The sequence below is a fragment of the Phaseolus vulgaris genome, chromosome 7 (assembly GCF_051622355.1).
Source record: "Phaseolus vulgaris cultivar YP4 chromosome 7, ASM5162235v1, whole genome shotgun sequence".
Classification (NCBI taxonomy): Eukaryota; Viridiplantae; Streptophyta; class Magnoliopsida; order Fabales; family Fabaceae; genus Phaseolus; species Phaseolus vulgaris.
The window spans coordinates 45531562-45545734 of NC_143504.1; the positions used below are offsets into that span (position 1 = coordinate 45531562).

General features: G+C 40.7%; 2 protein-coding genes across 2 annotated transcripts; one reads left to right on the plus strand and one right to left on the minus strand.

The window, feature by feature from the left end:
* Positions 1 to 8495: 8495 nt before the first annotated feature.
* LOC137828936 (casparian strip membrane protein 1) lies at positions 8496 to 9711 on the minus strand. Its single transcript, XM_068635702.2, has 3 exons — positions 9396 to 9711; positions 9195 to 9318; positions 8496 to 8876 (listed from the first exon to the last, which is right to left on the minus strand). Exons 1-3 carry the CDS (start codon positions 9641 to 9643, stop codon positions 8661 to 8663), a joined length of 588 nt encoding a protein of 195 aa, XP_068491803.1. The 5' UTR covers positions 9644 to 9711; the 3' UTR covers positions 8496 to 8660.
* A 1547-nt stretch (positions 9712 to 11258) lies between these two features.
* LOC137829316 (uncharacterized) lies at positions 11259 to 12015 on the plus strand. Its single transcript, XM_068636123.1, has 3 exons — positions 11259 to 11354; positions 11455 to 11642; positions 11691 to 12015. Exons 1-3 carry the CDS (start codon positions 11259 to 11261, stop codon positions 12013 to 12015), a joined length of 609 nt encoding a protein of 202 aa, XP_068492224.1.
* The last annotated feature ends 2158 nt before the right edge of the window (positions 12016 to 14173 follow it).

The window sequence follows — 14173 nt, forward strand, 5'->3', positions numbered from 1 at the left end:
TACCAAATATATAGAAACTAATTTAGTGACCAATTACATATAAACTAAATTAACAACCAATTTCATTGAAACCAATTTAGTGACCAAAATATATAGAAACTCATTTAGTGACCAAATATATAAATAACAAAAAAAATGGTCACTATATTGGTCTTTAAATAATATAATTTATTATAAAATTTATTTTTTTATTTTTTTATTTTTTTTATTTTTTTATCAAATGTAAAAATCAACTCATTTGAAATATTGATCTCCTGTTGCGTCTAAAACTAATTTCAATATAAGTATGTACATGAAGGAAATTGGATCATTAGAAGGAACAATCGTAGTACCACTATAATGATTAACAATAGGATGTGTCTCTTTCATAAGGGCTAATGTTTGATCACAAGTTCTTCTAGACAAGTTCCCTTATGAATTAATTGTCAAAAATCTAACAGCAAAAGATAATTTAGTGTGATTATTACATCTGGGCCATAATGGTTTTTGGGATGCATCTAATAGTTCATAAAACTTTTGGGCTTCTATGTTTGGAGTCTCATTCATACTTGGAGAGTCATTCATCTCTTGATCATGATCTATTTCATGCTCTAGACCAACAACATCATAAACCGTGCTCTCAGATCTATTGAGGTGTCCTTCCTATGTATTGAAAATCTCAGGACTAGTATGTACGCATATGTTTGGGTCACTTTCTCCATGACATTTCTAATACCGATATTCAAGAATGAATCCTTTCTTATAAACATGAACTTTAACTTCTTCAAAAAAAAAAAAAAAAACTTTAGATTTTTGCACATAAAACAAGGACACCTTATTTTTTCCTTTGAAAAATTTGTTTCTTCACATGCATAGGACACAAATTCACCTATTCCTTTTAAAAATGCATCTTTATATCCCCTTCTATCATACATTAATCAATCATACATCCAACTTCGATTTTGACAAATATCCATAATTTGTCGTATAACACAATGCATCATTCAACTATAAAAGAAAATCTTATAATCTGTCATTGCTTAATTTATTTGAGAACAATAAAATATTCCCTAAACTATGAACATACAATGACTAAAATAAAAAATGTCTAACCTTTATTTCGCCTGAAGAACGAGAGAAACTTGCAGCCCCACCGATGCTAGTCTTGGACTAAAAGAATTCAACTTATTTACTTACCTACCACACACATATTAATACACATATTTTCTACTAGCTACGTAGACATTCAAGAAAACAGTTTCATATATAAAGCCTATGAATAAATATAAGACTTCTAAAAACCATTATTTCCATTGAAAAAATTTTAGCCCTTATGAAAGAGATATTATTGGTAGATGGAGAAGTTCGATTACTGTCTTTTTTAAGTTGGGAAATAGTATTGGGCCACTAGCAGAGGGAAGAAAAACTAGGCTGAGGTTGAACAGTGTGAAGAGGTAAGATAGTCCAATTTATTTTAATTTCTCAGTGTACTTTCTCTTCGATTTGAGGTTTAAACAAGAAAAATTAAAGCTTGAAATATCCTGATGAAAAAGTGTCACAATACAATATTATGAAACTAATCTAATCATTTTAATATTATCACTAAATTTACAAAAGTAGAAACTTATTTTGGGCTCCCACAACTTTTGTAACATGGATCAAGCATCATGAACCAGGTGCACACGAAATAACCCTAGCCTAGAAGGGTTATAAATCCCTTAACCAAGAGAGATTGTAAAGATACACCTCATTGAGGAAAGAAGTGTTCACAACAAAGAGGAAAAAAAAAAAGCAATTTGCCAAATACATTAACAACATAAGATTAATTTTCAGAGTAAACAAAATTTTGGTTTAACTAAAAGATTAGTGTCATTAACAAAGTGCACACGAAATTGCATACCTCACTGAGTACTAATACTACAAAGAGAAGAATGCAGAGTAAATAAAATCTGGGTGTAAATATAAAGTTAGCTCTTCCGCTCTACAGGTTCCATGCATTTGGTTTTGTAGAGGCTGAGGTATTGATCCCAATCCCACATATTTGGATTCTAGTTTCTACTAATTAAAGCATGCCTTGTCTGAAAAAAAAAAGTCTTTCTAAGGTTCTAAAAGCATCAGTCTCAATAAAGGGGCAGCAACTAAACCAGTTATAGGTACTGAATCTTTTGTTGCTCCAAATAGCATTATACTATACTACACAAATCACAATATCTCTAGGGAGTTGCAGAAGTTCTAAATAGAAAAACCACCTTAATAATACCATTGAAATGTAATTAGATACACAAAAATCTACACAATTAGGTAGTTTGCACGATTTCAAAGTTTGAAAAAAATTTGGATTTGTGTTTGAGCTTGCAAGCCTAAGGCCTAACTAAACCAACAACAATGATCATATACAGTGCATACAGATATTCACAAGTTAATGAAACTTGATCAAACCAGACAAATAAAATGAAGACCTCAAATTAATATCCCTTTATTAATAATGCAATTGCTTGTTGTTTTACCAGAATTACCTTCAAAACTTACAGCCACACAACTTACAACACAATAGCTTCTATGTGCAATGATTGTCCCAACCTCCTCACAAATTTGACATGTCATTAATTTGGTTACATAAAAGTTTCGGTAAATTTTCCCATCAAGAGCCAATCCAATTACAACAATCATGCAGTGGATACAAACAACTCTCTTGTTATCTCTTTTTTGCTTACTTCATTAGACATCACGGAAAATCTTATCAAAATAACCTTGGTCAACTAACATTTGCAGGACATAATCCCAAAGAATAACCTACTTAATTTAGTTCAAGATGCTCTTAATACAACTTCAACAAGCTCTGCACTCGTGGTTAAAACATCACTCACAACAACAACCATATATGCATCAAAGCCTCAGACCACGATTGGAATTAAAAAATACATTAGTTCTCCTTAAGAATTAAAAAATACATTAGTTCTCATTAAGAACTAACTTTCCACCAAGAGTATTTTTTGGAAATACAACATGATAATAGAATCTAGGATTTTTAAGATAGGAAAGATACACAGTGAGTAAAGTTGTGAAGCTTCGATGAGCAAACACAAAAATAAAAGACAAAAAGCGAGAATGGAGCACGAATTGAAACTTACGATGAAAAGCTTAAAGAGGTTGGCCTCCTTTAAAGTAGAGAAGCGTCATCATCGCAGAGTGCGTTCCCGTCATAGAGTGCGTTGTCGTCGCAGGATGCGTCGCCATCAAATGTTACCATCGCAGGGTATCGTCGTAGGGTGCGGTTCCCGGTTGTAGAGTGCCTTGATAAGAGTGAGAAGCGTCATTGTCACAGAGTGCGTTCCCGTCGAGGGTGCGTTGTCGTCACAGGGTCGGTTGTCGTCCCAGGGTGCATTGTCGTAGGGTAAGTTGTCATCGCAGGATGCGTTGTCGTCATAAGGAGCATTGTCGTCGCGGGTGCGTCGAGAACTTGATGAGAGTGAGAAGTGTCATTATCGCAGAGTGCGTTTCTGTCGCAAGGTGCGTTGTCTTCGCGGGTGCGTTGCCGTCGCAGGTGTGTTGTTGTCGCGAGTGCGTTGCCGACGTAGGGTGTGTTGTTGTTGCAGGATGCGTTGTCGTCGCAGGATGTGATACCGTTGCAGGATATCTTGTCGTCAAAGGGTGCGTTGCTTCGCGGGTGCGTCGACAAACGTCATTGTCGTAAAGTGCGTTGTCGTCGCGGGTGTGTTGCTGCTGTAGGATGCGTTGTCGTCGCGAGTGCGTTGCTGTTGTAGGATGCGTTGTCATCGCAAGGTGCATTGTTGTCGCAGGATGCGTTGCTGTCGCAAAATGCGTTGTCGTCGCAGAATGCGTTGTTGTCGCAAAATGTGTTGCCGTCGCAGGATGTATTGTCTTCATGAGGTGGGTTGGTGTATCGGGTGCGTCGAGAACTTGATGAGAGTGAGAAGCGTCATTATCGCAGAGTGCGTTCCTATCGCAACGTGCGTAGTCTTCGCGGGTGCGTTGCCGTCACGGGTGCTTTGTTGTCGTGAGTGCGTTGCAGACGTAGCGTGTGTTGCTGTCACATGATGCGTTTTCGTCGCAGGATGTGATACCGTTGCAGGATATGTTGTCGTCAAAGGGTGCGTTGCGTCGCGGGTGCGTCGACAAACATCATTGTCGTAGAGTGTGTTGTCGTCACATGTTGCGTTGTCGTCGCGGGTGCGTTGCTGTTGTAGGATGCGTTGTCATCGCAGGGTGCGTTGCTGTCGCAAAATGCGTTGTCGTCGCAGGATGCGTTGTTGTCGCAAAATGTGTTGCCGTCGCAGGATGCATTGTCTTCATGAGGTGGGTTAGTGTATCGGGTGCGTCGAGAACTTGATGAGAGTGTGAAGCGTCATTATCGCAGAGTGTGTTCCTATCGCAACGTGCGTAGTCTTCGCGGGTGCGTTGCCGTCACGGGTTCTTTGTTGTCGCAGAGTGCGTTGCAGACGTAGGGTGTGTTGCTGTCACATGATGCGTTGTCGTCACATGATGCGTTGTTGTCGCAAAATGCGTTGCCGTCGAAGGATGCATTGTCTTCATGAGGTGCGTTGGTGTATCGAGTGCGTCGAGAACTTGATGAGAGTCAGAAGCGTCATTATCGCAGAGTGCGTTCATGTCGCAAAGTGCGTTGTTGTCGCGAGTGCGTTGCCGACATAGGGCGTGTTGTTGTCGCATGATGCTTTGTCGTCGCAGGATGTGATACCGTTGGAGGATATGTTGTCGTCAAAGGGTGTGTTGCGTCACGGGTGCGTCGACAAACGTCATTGTCGTAGAGTGCGTTGCCGTTACATGTTGCGTTGTCGTCGCGGATGCGTTGCTGTTGGAGGATGCGTTGTCGTCGCAAGGTGCGTTGTTGTCTCAGGGTGCGTTACGGTCGCAGGGTGCGTTGTTGTTGCAAAATGCGTTGTCATCGTAGGATACGTTGTTGTCGCAAAATGCATTGTCTTCATGAGGTGCGTTGGTGTATTCGGTGCGTCGAGAACTTGATGAGAGTCAGAAGCGTCATTATCGCAGAGTGCGTTCTTGTCGCAAGGTGCATTGTCTTCGCGGGTGCATTGTTGTCGCGAGTGCGTTGCCGACGTAGGGTGTGTTGTTGTCGCATGATGCGTTGTCGTCGCAGATTGTGATACCGTTCCAGGATATGTTGTCATCAAAGGGTGCGTTGCGTCGCGGGTGCGTCGACAAACATCATTGTCGTAGACTTCGTTGCCGTCACATGTTACGTTATCGTCGCGGGTGCGTTGCTGTTGTAGGATGCGTTGTTGTTGCAAGGTGCATTGTTGTCGCAGGGTGCGTTGCTGTCGCAAAATGCCTGGTTGTCGCAAAATGCGTTGCCGTCGCAGGATGCATTGTCTTCATGAGATGCGTTGGTGTATCGGGTGCGTCGATAACTTGGTGAGAATGAGAAGCGTCATTATCGCAGAGTGCATTGCCGTCGCAGGTGCGTAGCCACCACAGGTCCAAAGGGTGCGTTGCCGATGCGGGTGCATTGTCGTCGCGAGTGCGTTGCCGACGCAGGGTGCGTTTCTATCGCAGGATGCGTTGTCGTTGCAGGATGTGTTGTCTTCATAGGGTGTGTCGAGAAACGTCATTGTCGCAGAGTGCGTTGTCGTCGCGGGTGTGTTGCTGTGGCAGGATGCGTTATCGTCGCAAGGTGCGTTGTTGTCGCAGGGTGCGGTGCCATCGCAGGGTATGCTGTCGTCGTAGGGTGTACTGTCGTCGCAGGATGCATTGTCGTCATAGGGTGCTTTGTCGTCGCAGGTGCATCGAGAAACGTCATAATCGCAAAGTGCGTTCCCGTCACAGGGTGTGTAGTCGTCGCAGGTTCGGTTCTGACGCGAGTGCGTTGACGTTGCGGGATGAGTTGTTGTCACTGGTGCATGGTTGTCACAAGATGTGTTGTCGTGGCAAGGGAGCGTTGTCATCGTAGGTTGTGTTGCGGTTGCAGGATGCGTTGCCGTCATAACATGCGTTTCCATCGCGGGTGCGTTGCCGTCGTAGGTTGCGTTGCCTAGCAAGGTGCGTTGCCGTCACAAGGTGCAATGTCGTCGCAGGATGCGTTTCCATCACAGGGTGTCATTGTAGGGTGCGGTTCCCGGTGTTAGAGTGCCTTGATGAGAGTGAGAAGCGTATTGTCACAGAGTGCGTTTTCGTCGCACGGTGCGTTTTCATTGCGGGTTTGTTCCCGTCGCTGGTTCATTACTGTTGTAGGGTGTGGTTCCCGGTTGTAGAGTGCCTTGATGAGAGTGAGAAACGTCATTGTCGTAGAATGCGTTCCCGTTGCAGGGTGCGTTGTCATCACAGTGTGCATTGCCGTCGCAAGATCCATTGTCGACATAAGGTGTGTTGTCGTCGAGGGTGCGTGGCCACCGCGGGTGCAAGGCCGTCACAGAAGCGTTGCCATCGCGGGTGCGGTGCTGTCGCGGGTGCGTTGCCATTGTGGGTGCGTTGCCAAAGCAGGGTGCGTTGCCATTGCAGGATGCGATACCGTCGCAGGATGCGTTGTCGACGCAGAATGCGATACCGTCGCAGGATGCGTTGTCTTCATAGGGTGCGTTGCGTTCGGGTGCGTCGAGAAGCGTCATTGTCGCAGAGTGCGTTGTCGTCACGGGTGCATTGCAGTTGCAGGATGCGTTGTCGTTGCAAGGTGCGTTGTCATTGCAAGGTGCGTTGTTGTCGCAGGGTATTTTGCCATCGCAGGGTGCGTTGGCATTGTATATTGCATTGTCGTCGTAGGGTGTGTTGTCGTCGCAGGTGCGTCGAGAAGCGTCATTGTCACAATGTGCATTCTCGTCAGAGAGTGCGTTCCCGTCGCAGGGTGTGTAATCCTTGCAAGTTCGACTCCGTCGCGGGTGCGTTGTCGAGGCAGTGTGTGTTGTCGTTGTAGGATTCGTTTTATAACATGCGTTTCCATCGCGTGTGCGTTGCCGTTGCGGGTGCGCTGGCATCGCAGGGTGCATTGCTGTCGCATGGTGCGTTGCCGTCGCATGGTGCGTTGTCGTCGCAAGCTGCGTTGTCGTAGGATGTGTTTCCATCGCAGGGTGTCTTCGTAGGATGCAGTTCCCAGTTATAGAGTGCCTTGATTAGAGTAAGAATGGTCATTGTCACAGAGTGGGTTTCCGTCGCAGGGTGCGTTGTCATTGCGGGTTCGTTGTCGTCGTAGGTGCATTGCTGTCGTAAGGTGCGGTTCTCGGTTGTAGAGTGCCTTGATGAGAGTAAGAAGCGTCATTGTGACAGAGTGCGTTTCCGTTGTAGGGTGCGTTGTCATTGCAGGTTCATTGCTGTCGCAGGTAAGTTGTCGTCACGGGATGCGTTGTCGTCGTGGGTGCGTTGCTGTCGCGAGTGCGTTGCCGTCATAGGGTGTGGTTCCCGGTTGTAGAGTGCCTAGAAAAGAGTGAGAAGCGTCGTTGTCGCAGAGTGCGTGGGCCAGCAACGGACGCTAATATCGTCAACTAAAATGGCGCAAAATCCACGCAAAATAACATTCGACACAAAACGGACACACTTATGAATTTAATTTTTTTTTTTTTAAATTCAGTTTGCATCGGCGGCGGCCCACGCATATGCGTCGGCTTGCGTCGGCCGCGACCCACGCATGTTTCATGTGCCCCACATTAATAATAATAATAAGTATAATAAAAATCATATTATGACAAAAGAATTTGTTTGGTGTAGTAGTTAAAGCTTCTTTGACACTGGGAGGACCTGGATTTGACTCTTGCACCTGGGTTCGAGTCTTGCCTGTATCTAACATCAAATTTGCATTACATATGACCCAATTTGTGTGGGCTTGGCCCACGCAACCTGCGTCCAACTCACTGGCCCACTCTATATCCTTGTTTTCTTGTAGTGTATCGAAACATCCATATGTAGTATTATATTGAAGTATCTCCATAGGTACTGTCGAAAAAATATTACATGCATATAATTTTATTGATAATTTACCTACATAAATTATTTATGAAAAATGTCATTATTAGTGACAGATTTATTTACATAACTATACGTACGCTCAAATTGCATTTAAATTTTGAACCATTGCTAATTTACTTGTGATATTGATGAATTTTAAGTGACATCGACAAATTTTTCAATCAAATATAGAAATCGTGAATAAATTTGTATACACCAGTATTATCTAAACATCTTAATACTAATAGTTGACTAAGCATGAATATAGATAATACTCATAAAAATGCGTTTGTGTATATATGCCCCATCCCTATTTTAAACTATCAAAGTATTCTTAGTATATTTGATACTTTATTTTAAAATTTATGCAATTATAATTTTATTTTGTTATTTGGCATTGAAGGGAAAAAAAATGTAACTTTCAACATTGAATTATCAATAATATGTTTCCTTGCTTTATTTTTATTTTTATTTTTTTATAAAAAAAAAGTATTAACAAAGATTATAGAGGGCATGAAACAGGTGCATTCGACTAGGATTAGAATGAAAAACAATTCACATCGAATGTGGTAGAGGAGATAGAGAAAGAATTCTCAAATAAAGGTGAAACTTTTGACATTAGAAATCATTCCAAATAATGAGGTTACACATCATATCATGAAAGGAAATTAAACTCAAGCAGAAGAAAAGAAGAATAGTTCAGCAATAATAAACCAAACATTACACCAATAACCACGATTAAATCTTAATCATTTTTAACGTCTTCTAAGCGCCAAAGCAGACATAATAACCAGCAGCAGAAGGATAACCACAGCAACCAACGATGAGACCACAGCTCCACTCGTTTGCGCACAAAAATCTCCAAACTGATTGCAGATGGCTAGCCAGTTCGCGTCTTGATTGCCGTTGTGTGCCAAGTAAACGATTGCAGCTGCTGAAGCACCACTAGCCGTGGCCAAGGTCAGAAACACCTGCATCCCATAAACAAACAATTCAATGTAACTTTTATTCAAATCATCAAACATTTAAACACTAAAAGACTTGTTCTTGTCATAATTCCACTTTTCTAATATAGCTACACTAAAGTTAAAACCTATTTTCATTTTAGCTCATTCTCTTACTGCTATATCAACCTATCAACACCAGTGGTTCATAACAAAAGTTGATTTAATATGAGTTCTTGATTGATTTCCATGCACTTACACAATAACTAATACTATAAGTAGTAAAATTTGTTATTTATAAAATGTTTCTCAGAATCGTAGTTTCTAATTATGGATCATAATTACTGTGTCTAGGGTGATGAGGAAAAGCCTTGGTCCAGCTACATGAAGGCGTATGATGGCGACTATTGAGAAAGGTAGTGACAGGACAAGATACCCAGCCACGAGTGCCATTGTAATGACAAAAAACCTGCATTTTGGTAAGCATTAGTGTGAATATAAATATGCATGTTAAGGAAAGGCATAAATAGTTGGGTGGTTACATACTGAAAAGTAGTGAAGCTATCATAGCTAGCTTCAAACTGAAAGAACTGAGTGAAGAAAGGGAGTGTTTGATCACTTGTTCCCATAGTGGCTGCAGCACCAAGAGATGCTGCTACGGCACCCAATCTTAGAATGAAGTCCATTATAGCTGCCCCTTTCTTCAACCCTCCTCCTGGCCTTGGAGGTGCAACTGCAATTGCTTTTCCTTTACCAACATTGCTGGATTCTGGGACATCCACGGTGGTTGACATTTTTTAGTTTGAAACTTGAGAGATATTTGAATTGGAAGATAGAAGAGTTGAGAGTGATGCAAATGGGTGGATGGAAGTAGCTTATATATAGAGAATGGTGAATGAAGGTGAGAGGAGTTGTTATGAAAACCATTTCCACTAATGAAGTGGAGCTAGGTTTGAGAGAAATAATATTCTCTAACTATGTTGGAAGTTGTTTGCTTTTTTATTGAAAAGGGTAATGTGTGGCTGTAAAGGTATATGTAGGGATTGGTCAAATGGATTTGTTAAATGAAATTGGCATGATGAGATCAAGGAGTGGACTTTTGTATAATTGATGTTTTAAATGGAGAAAGAAAAAAAAAATGTGAAAGTGCGTACGTGAGTTTAAGTTGAAAATACAAATTTTGTTTATTGCTATAATTGAGCAGTGAACCAAACCAAATTCGCCAACACTCTCTATTCTTTGTGGTGGTCAAGGATGCCAAGATCTCTCTCCTCCCATTTTCGTTACCAACACTTCCATATTATTAGTATTTAAATATTATTTTATGCATATTTTAATTATACTTATTTTATTATTTAGAACTTGGAATTAGATGCAATCAAAATTGATTATACGAGGAATATCATTTGTTAAAAGTTTGGTTTAGGAATATAGTATACACGTTAACTTTAGTTATATAATTTTACTAAGCATGACAACAAAAATTAAAGAAGAAGAAATAAGAGAGATTGTAAGAAATTTAATAAAAAGGAATACTCGAAATTTTGGAAGAGAAGATTACAAGAGATGTAAGTATGTAGTTTCTTCGTCATTAGATAAGCTTGAGAGAAGATAGAACTTCATGTTTTAAACTTGAGAGAGCTTGGACAAAATTTTTGAACTCTTAGTTAAAATATCATTTTAAACTACGACATACACTTTCAAGTGCACATGAGATAATTTGAAACTTTCACTCGACTCCTCTTGCGATCATTAAGGAGTAGATGGACACTTCACATGACTTATCAAAATTTCTAAATTATTATCTAATTAACTACCGAAGTTTTAGTTACAAACTATTTTATATTCTAAAATTGATTGCTAAAACATTAGTAATTATCATATATCAACTTAAAATCTAGTTTATAAATTTTTATTAATAATAGAAATTACTTCATACAATAGTAATTTTTTAATCTATAAAATAATATATGATTTAGTCAATATAATAATTTTTCTCTTTAAAATTAATTCTATTTAATAATTTTCTTGTAGTAAAAAAGAAAAAAAAAAGACAAACTTATAATAAATAAATATGTATTTAATAAAATGTTCTTTAGTTTTAAATTTGATAAAAAGGGTATGCATAGATTTTTAAAAACCCAAAGAAACATGAGTCATATATTCTCCATAACGAAATTACATAAGCTTAATAAGCTTAAGTAGATTAAGTTATTTAGGCCTTAGTCTAGTCTTACATAAGCTTGTAAATAGATATATATGTGATATAAACCTAACAACTTGATAAAGAGTAGAATTGACCGATTTTTAGTGTCGGGGGAGTGGTTGGATAGGTGGTCGGACAACAAATACCAGGTGTTAGACAGATTGATGTCAGATCAGTGTGCGTTGGTGTTAAATACGGTTACTATGGATTGGGGCCCAAAACCGTTCAGAAGTTTAGACGTTTGGCATAAGGACAGCAGATTCAGGGAGTTTGTTCGCAACAAATGGCTTAGTTACGAGGTTCAAGGAGGTGATATTTGTTTTCAAAGAGAAGTTGAAGATGTTGAAATCTAATCTAAAAGTATGGAATAAAGAGGTCTTTGGCAATGTTTTTCACCAGGGGGAGGATATTCATAAGAGAATACACAAGTTGGGTGCAAAAGATGATGAAAGTGAGTTCGATGAGGTGGGAAGGGAAAAGAGGAAGTGGTTATTATCAGAGCAGAGAAGAAATAACCTTACTCAGAAGGCTCTCTTTCAGCAGAAGGCTCGCATCAAATGGCTGAAGCAAGGGGATTTGAATACAAAGTACTTTCATTCAACTATTAAATGAAGAGTAAGGAACGATTTGAACAGGTTGAGAGACAAGGGTCAGTGGTACGACGAGCAGGGTGCGGTGAAGGACAAGGTCAAAGAGTACTTCAAAGATAGGTTCTTTGGAGAAGCTCGTCAGAGTGTCAAGCTAGATAATGTAGGGTTTAACAAGATTATAGAAGAAGACAACGTCTTGCTGGTAGGAAGGATCTCTGAAGAGGAAGTAAAGCAAGCAGTGTGGAGTTGTGGCAGCGATAAAAGTTTGGGTCCTAACGGCTGCAACTTCGGTTTCATTAAGTTGTGTTGGGAAGAGATGAAGGCAGACATCATAAGAGCGGTTCATGATTTTGAGGAGGAAGGAATATGACCAAGGGGAACAAATGCCTTTTTTATATCTTTGATCCCTAAAGATGAAAATCCACAAAGCTTGAACGAATTCAGACCTATTTCTTTCGTTGGATGTTTGTACAAAATTGTGGCAAAGATCTTGTCTCTGTGACTGAAGAAAGTGTTACACAAGGTCATAAACGCTAGGCAGTCAACGTTTTTAGAAGGCAGGGGGATTATGGATAGCGTCTTAGTAGCAAATGAAGTTCATAAAGAAATCAAGAGGAGAAAGAACAACTGTATTTTCTTCAAGGTTGACTATGAGAAGGCCTACGACTCAGTTGACTGGGTTTTCTGTACTATATGCTTGAGACGTTAGGCTTTTATGGGAGATGGATTGGTTGGATTAGAGTGTGTCTTGAGTCCTCATCGGTGTCCGTGCTAGTGAATGTGAGCCCTACCCAGGAGTTGAAGCCTAGGAAGGGGTTGAGACAAGGAGACTCTTTAGCACCATTTCTTTTCCTCATAGTGGCAGAAGGTTTAGCTGGGGTGGTAAGAAAGGCGGTCGAAAAGGAATTATTAGAAAGTGTGGAGATCGGAGGCAAACTCATCAAGGTTAATATGCTTCAGTTTGCGGATGACACGTTTTTTTTGTAAAACGAGTGCTCAAAGCGTGTTCGTTATCAAGGTCATTCTAAATTGCTTTGAGTTAATGTCAGGTTTAAAGGTCAACTTCCAAAAGAGTAGTGTTGGAGGATAGGATGCAACAACCTTTTGCTACAACGCTTTGCGGCTTTTTTGAATTGTGTTACGATGAAAACTCCGTTTAAATATTTGGGCATGCTTTTAGGTGGATGTCACAAAAGAAGTAATTTTTGGGAAGAGGTGGTGGAAAGAGTGTGAAATAGATTAAACAGATGGAAAGGCAAGTTTATTTCGATGGTTGGGAGACTTTGTCTAATTAAGTCGGTGTTATCCTCTCTTCCCTTATTTTACTTGTCTCTGTACAAAATGTTGGCTATGGTGATGAAAGAAATTGTTAGGTTTCAGAGGAAATTCTTGTGGGGTTGGGGTGCGGACAGTAGAAAAAATAGTGTGGGCATCGTGGGAAAAGATGTGCGCACCAAAAGAGGAGGGGGGCTTGGAATGGTCAACATAAGGCGTTTCAATATTGCTCTGTTAGGAAAATGGATATGGCGGTTAGGTTATGACAAGCATGGTTTGTGGAAAGAGGTGGTGGATTCAAAATATGGAGGTTGGAGGGATCTACAGAGTAAAAGAAATAGATGCTCTGATTCTCTTTTGGTGGAGGGATCTGAAGGAGGTTTGGTCTCTTGATGAATGGAGAGACAAGTTGGAGGCTAACTTCTCTTGGGAGGTAGGGAATGGGAGAGAGATCAGGTTTTGGGAGGATAGATGGGCGGGCAATACAACCTTAAAGGAGTTGTTTTCGAGACTTCATTCCACCTGTTTGAACAAAGACTCTTTTGTATGACAGATTAGGGAGAGGCCAGAAAACTCAAGTTAGTCATGGAAGATCGAGTGGAAAAGAAACTTGTTTAAATGGGAATGGAGTCAAGAACATCACTAATGCATATTTTAGGGGATTAGAGAGTAAAGGTGGACAAAGAGGACTCTTGGGTATGGAAAGACAAAGAGACAGTTGTGTTCACGATTAAATCTGCATACAAAATCCTCAGGGACGACTCTCAAGGGGTGGAGAGGGATCTATAAGAGGGGTTTTGGAGGTTTAGGGTTTACCACCAATATCTGCAGCCTGTGCGGGGAGGAGGAAACTACGTCTCACCTCTTTTGCACGTGTAGAGTTGCCTGGCTTGTGTGGGCTAAGTGCTATGAATGGGTGGGGAGTGTTGCGACGGGTCATAGGGAGACAAAAAATCACTTCTTAAGCTTTAGGATGAACAGGGTCACAGAAAGTGTAAATCAGGTATGAGGGGGTGTGTGGATAGCAATGGTTGGGGAATTGTGAAAACACAGGAACAGGAAGGTTTTCATAAGTGGCGGGATTGATCCCATCGAAATTTTTGCTATGTCAGAGTTGAAGGCCTAGTCATGGGTAGTGTCCAAAGCGCGAGGCGTTTTTTTTTCTTTCTCTAATTGGTGTCTTGAGTCAATGGTTTGTACGAGGACTGTTATTTTTTCTAAGATCTCTTTTTCTTGAGAGTAGACGTTTGTCC

Bases quoted from the DNA above. Each gene is read 5' to 3' on its own strand.
- LOC137828936 (XM_068635702.2), bottom strand. From the start codon at position 9,643: ATGTCAACCACCGTGGATGTCCCAGAATCCAGCAATGTTGGTAAAGGA. The intron at 9,319-9,395 runs GTATGTAACCAC...ACCAAAATGCAG, and splicing joins GATAGCTTCACTACTTTTCA to GTTTTTTGTCATTACAATGG. The intron at 8,877-9,194 runs GTAATTATGATC...TATGGGATGCAG, and splicing joins TCCTCATCACCCTAGACACA to GTGTTTCTGACCTTGGCCAC.
- LOC137829316 (XM_068636123.1), top strand. From the start codon at position 11,259: ATGGATTGGGGCCCAAAACCGTTCAGAAGTTTAGACGTTTGGCATAAG. The intron at 11,355-11,454 runs GTTCAAGGAGGT...GTTTTTCACCAG, and splicing joins ACAAATGGCTTAGTTACGAG to GGGGAGGATATTCATAAGAG. The intron at 11,643-11,690 runs GTACTTTCATTC...CGATTTGAACAG, and splicing joins CAAGGGGATTTGAATACAAA to GTTGAGAGACAAGGGTCAGT.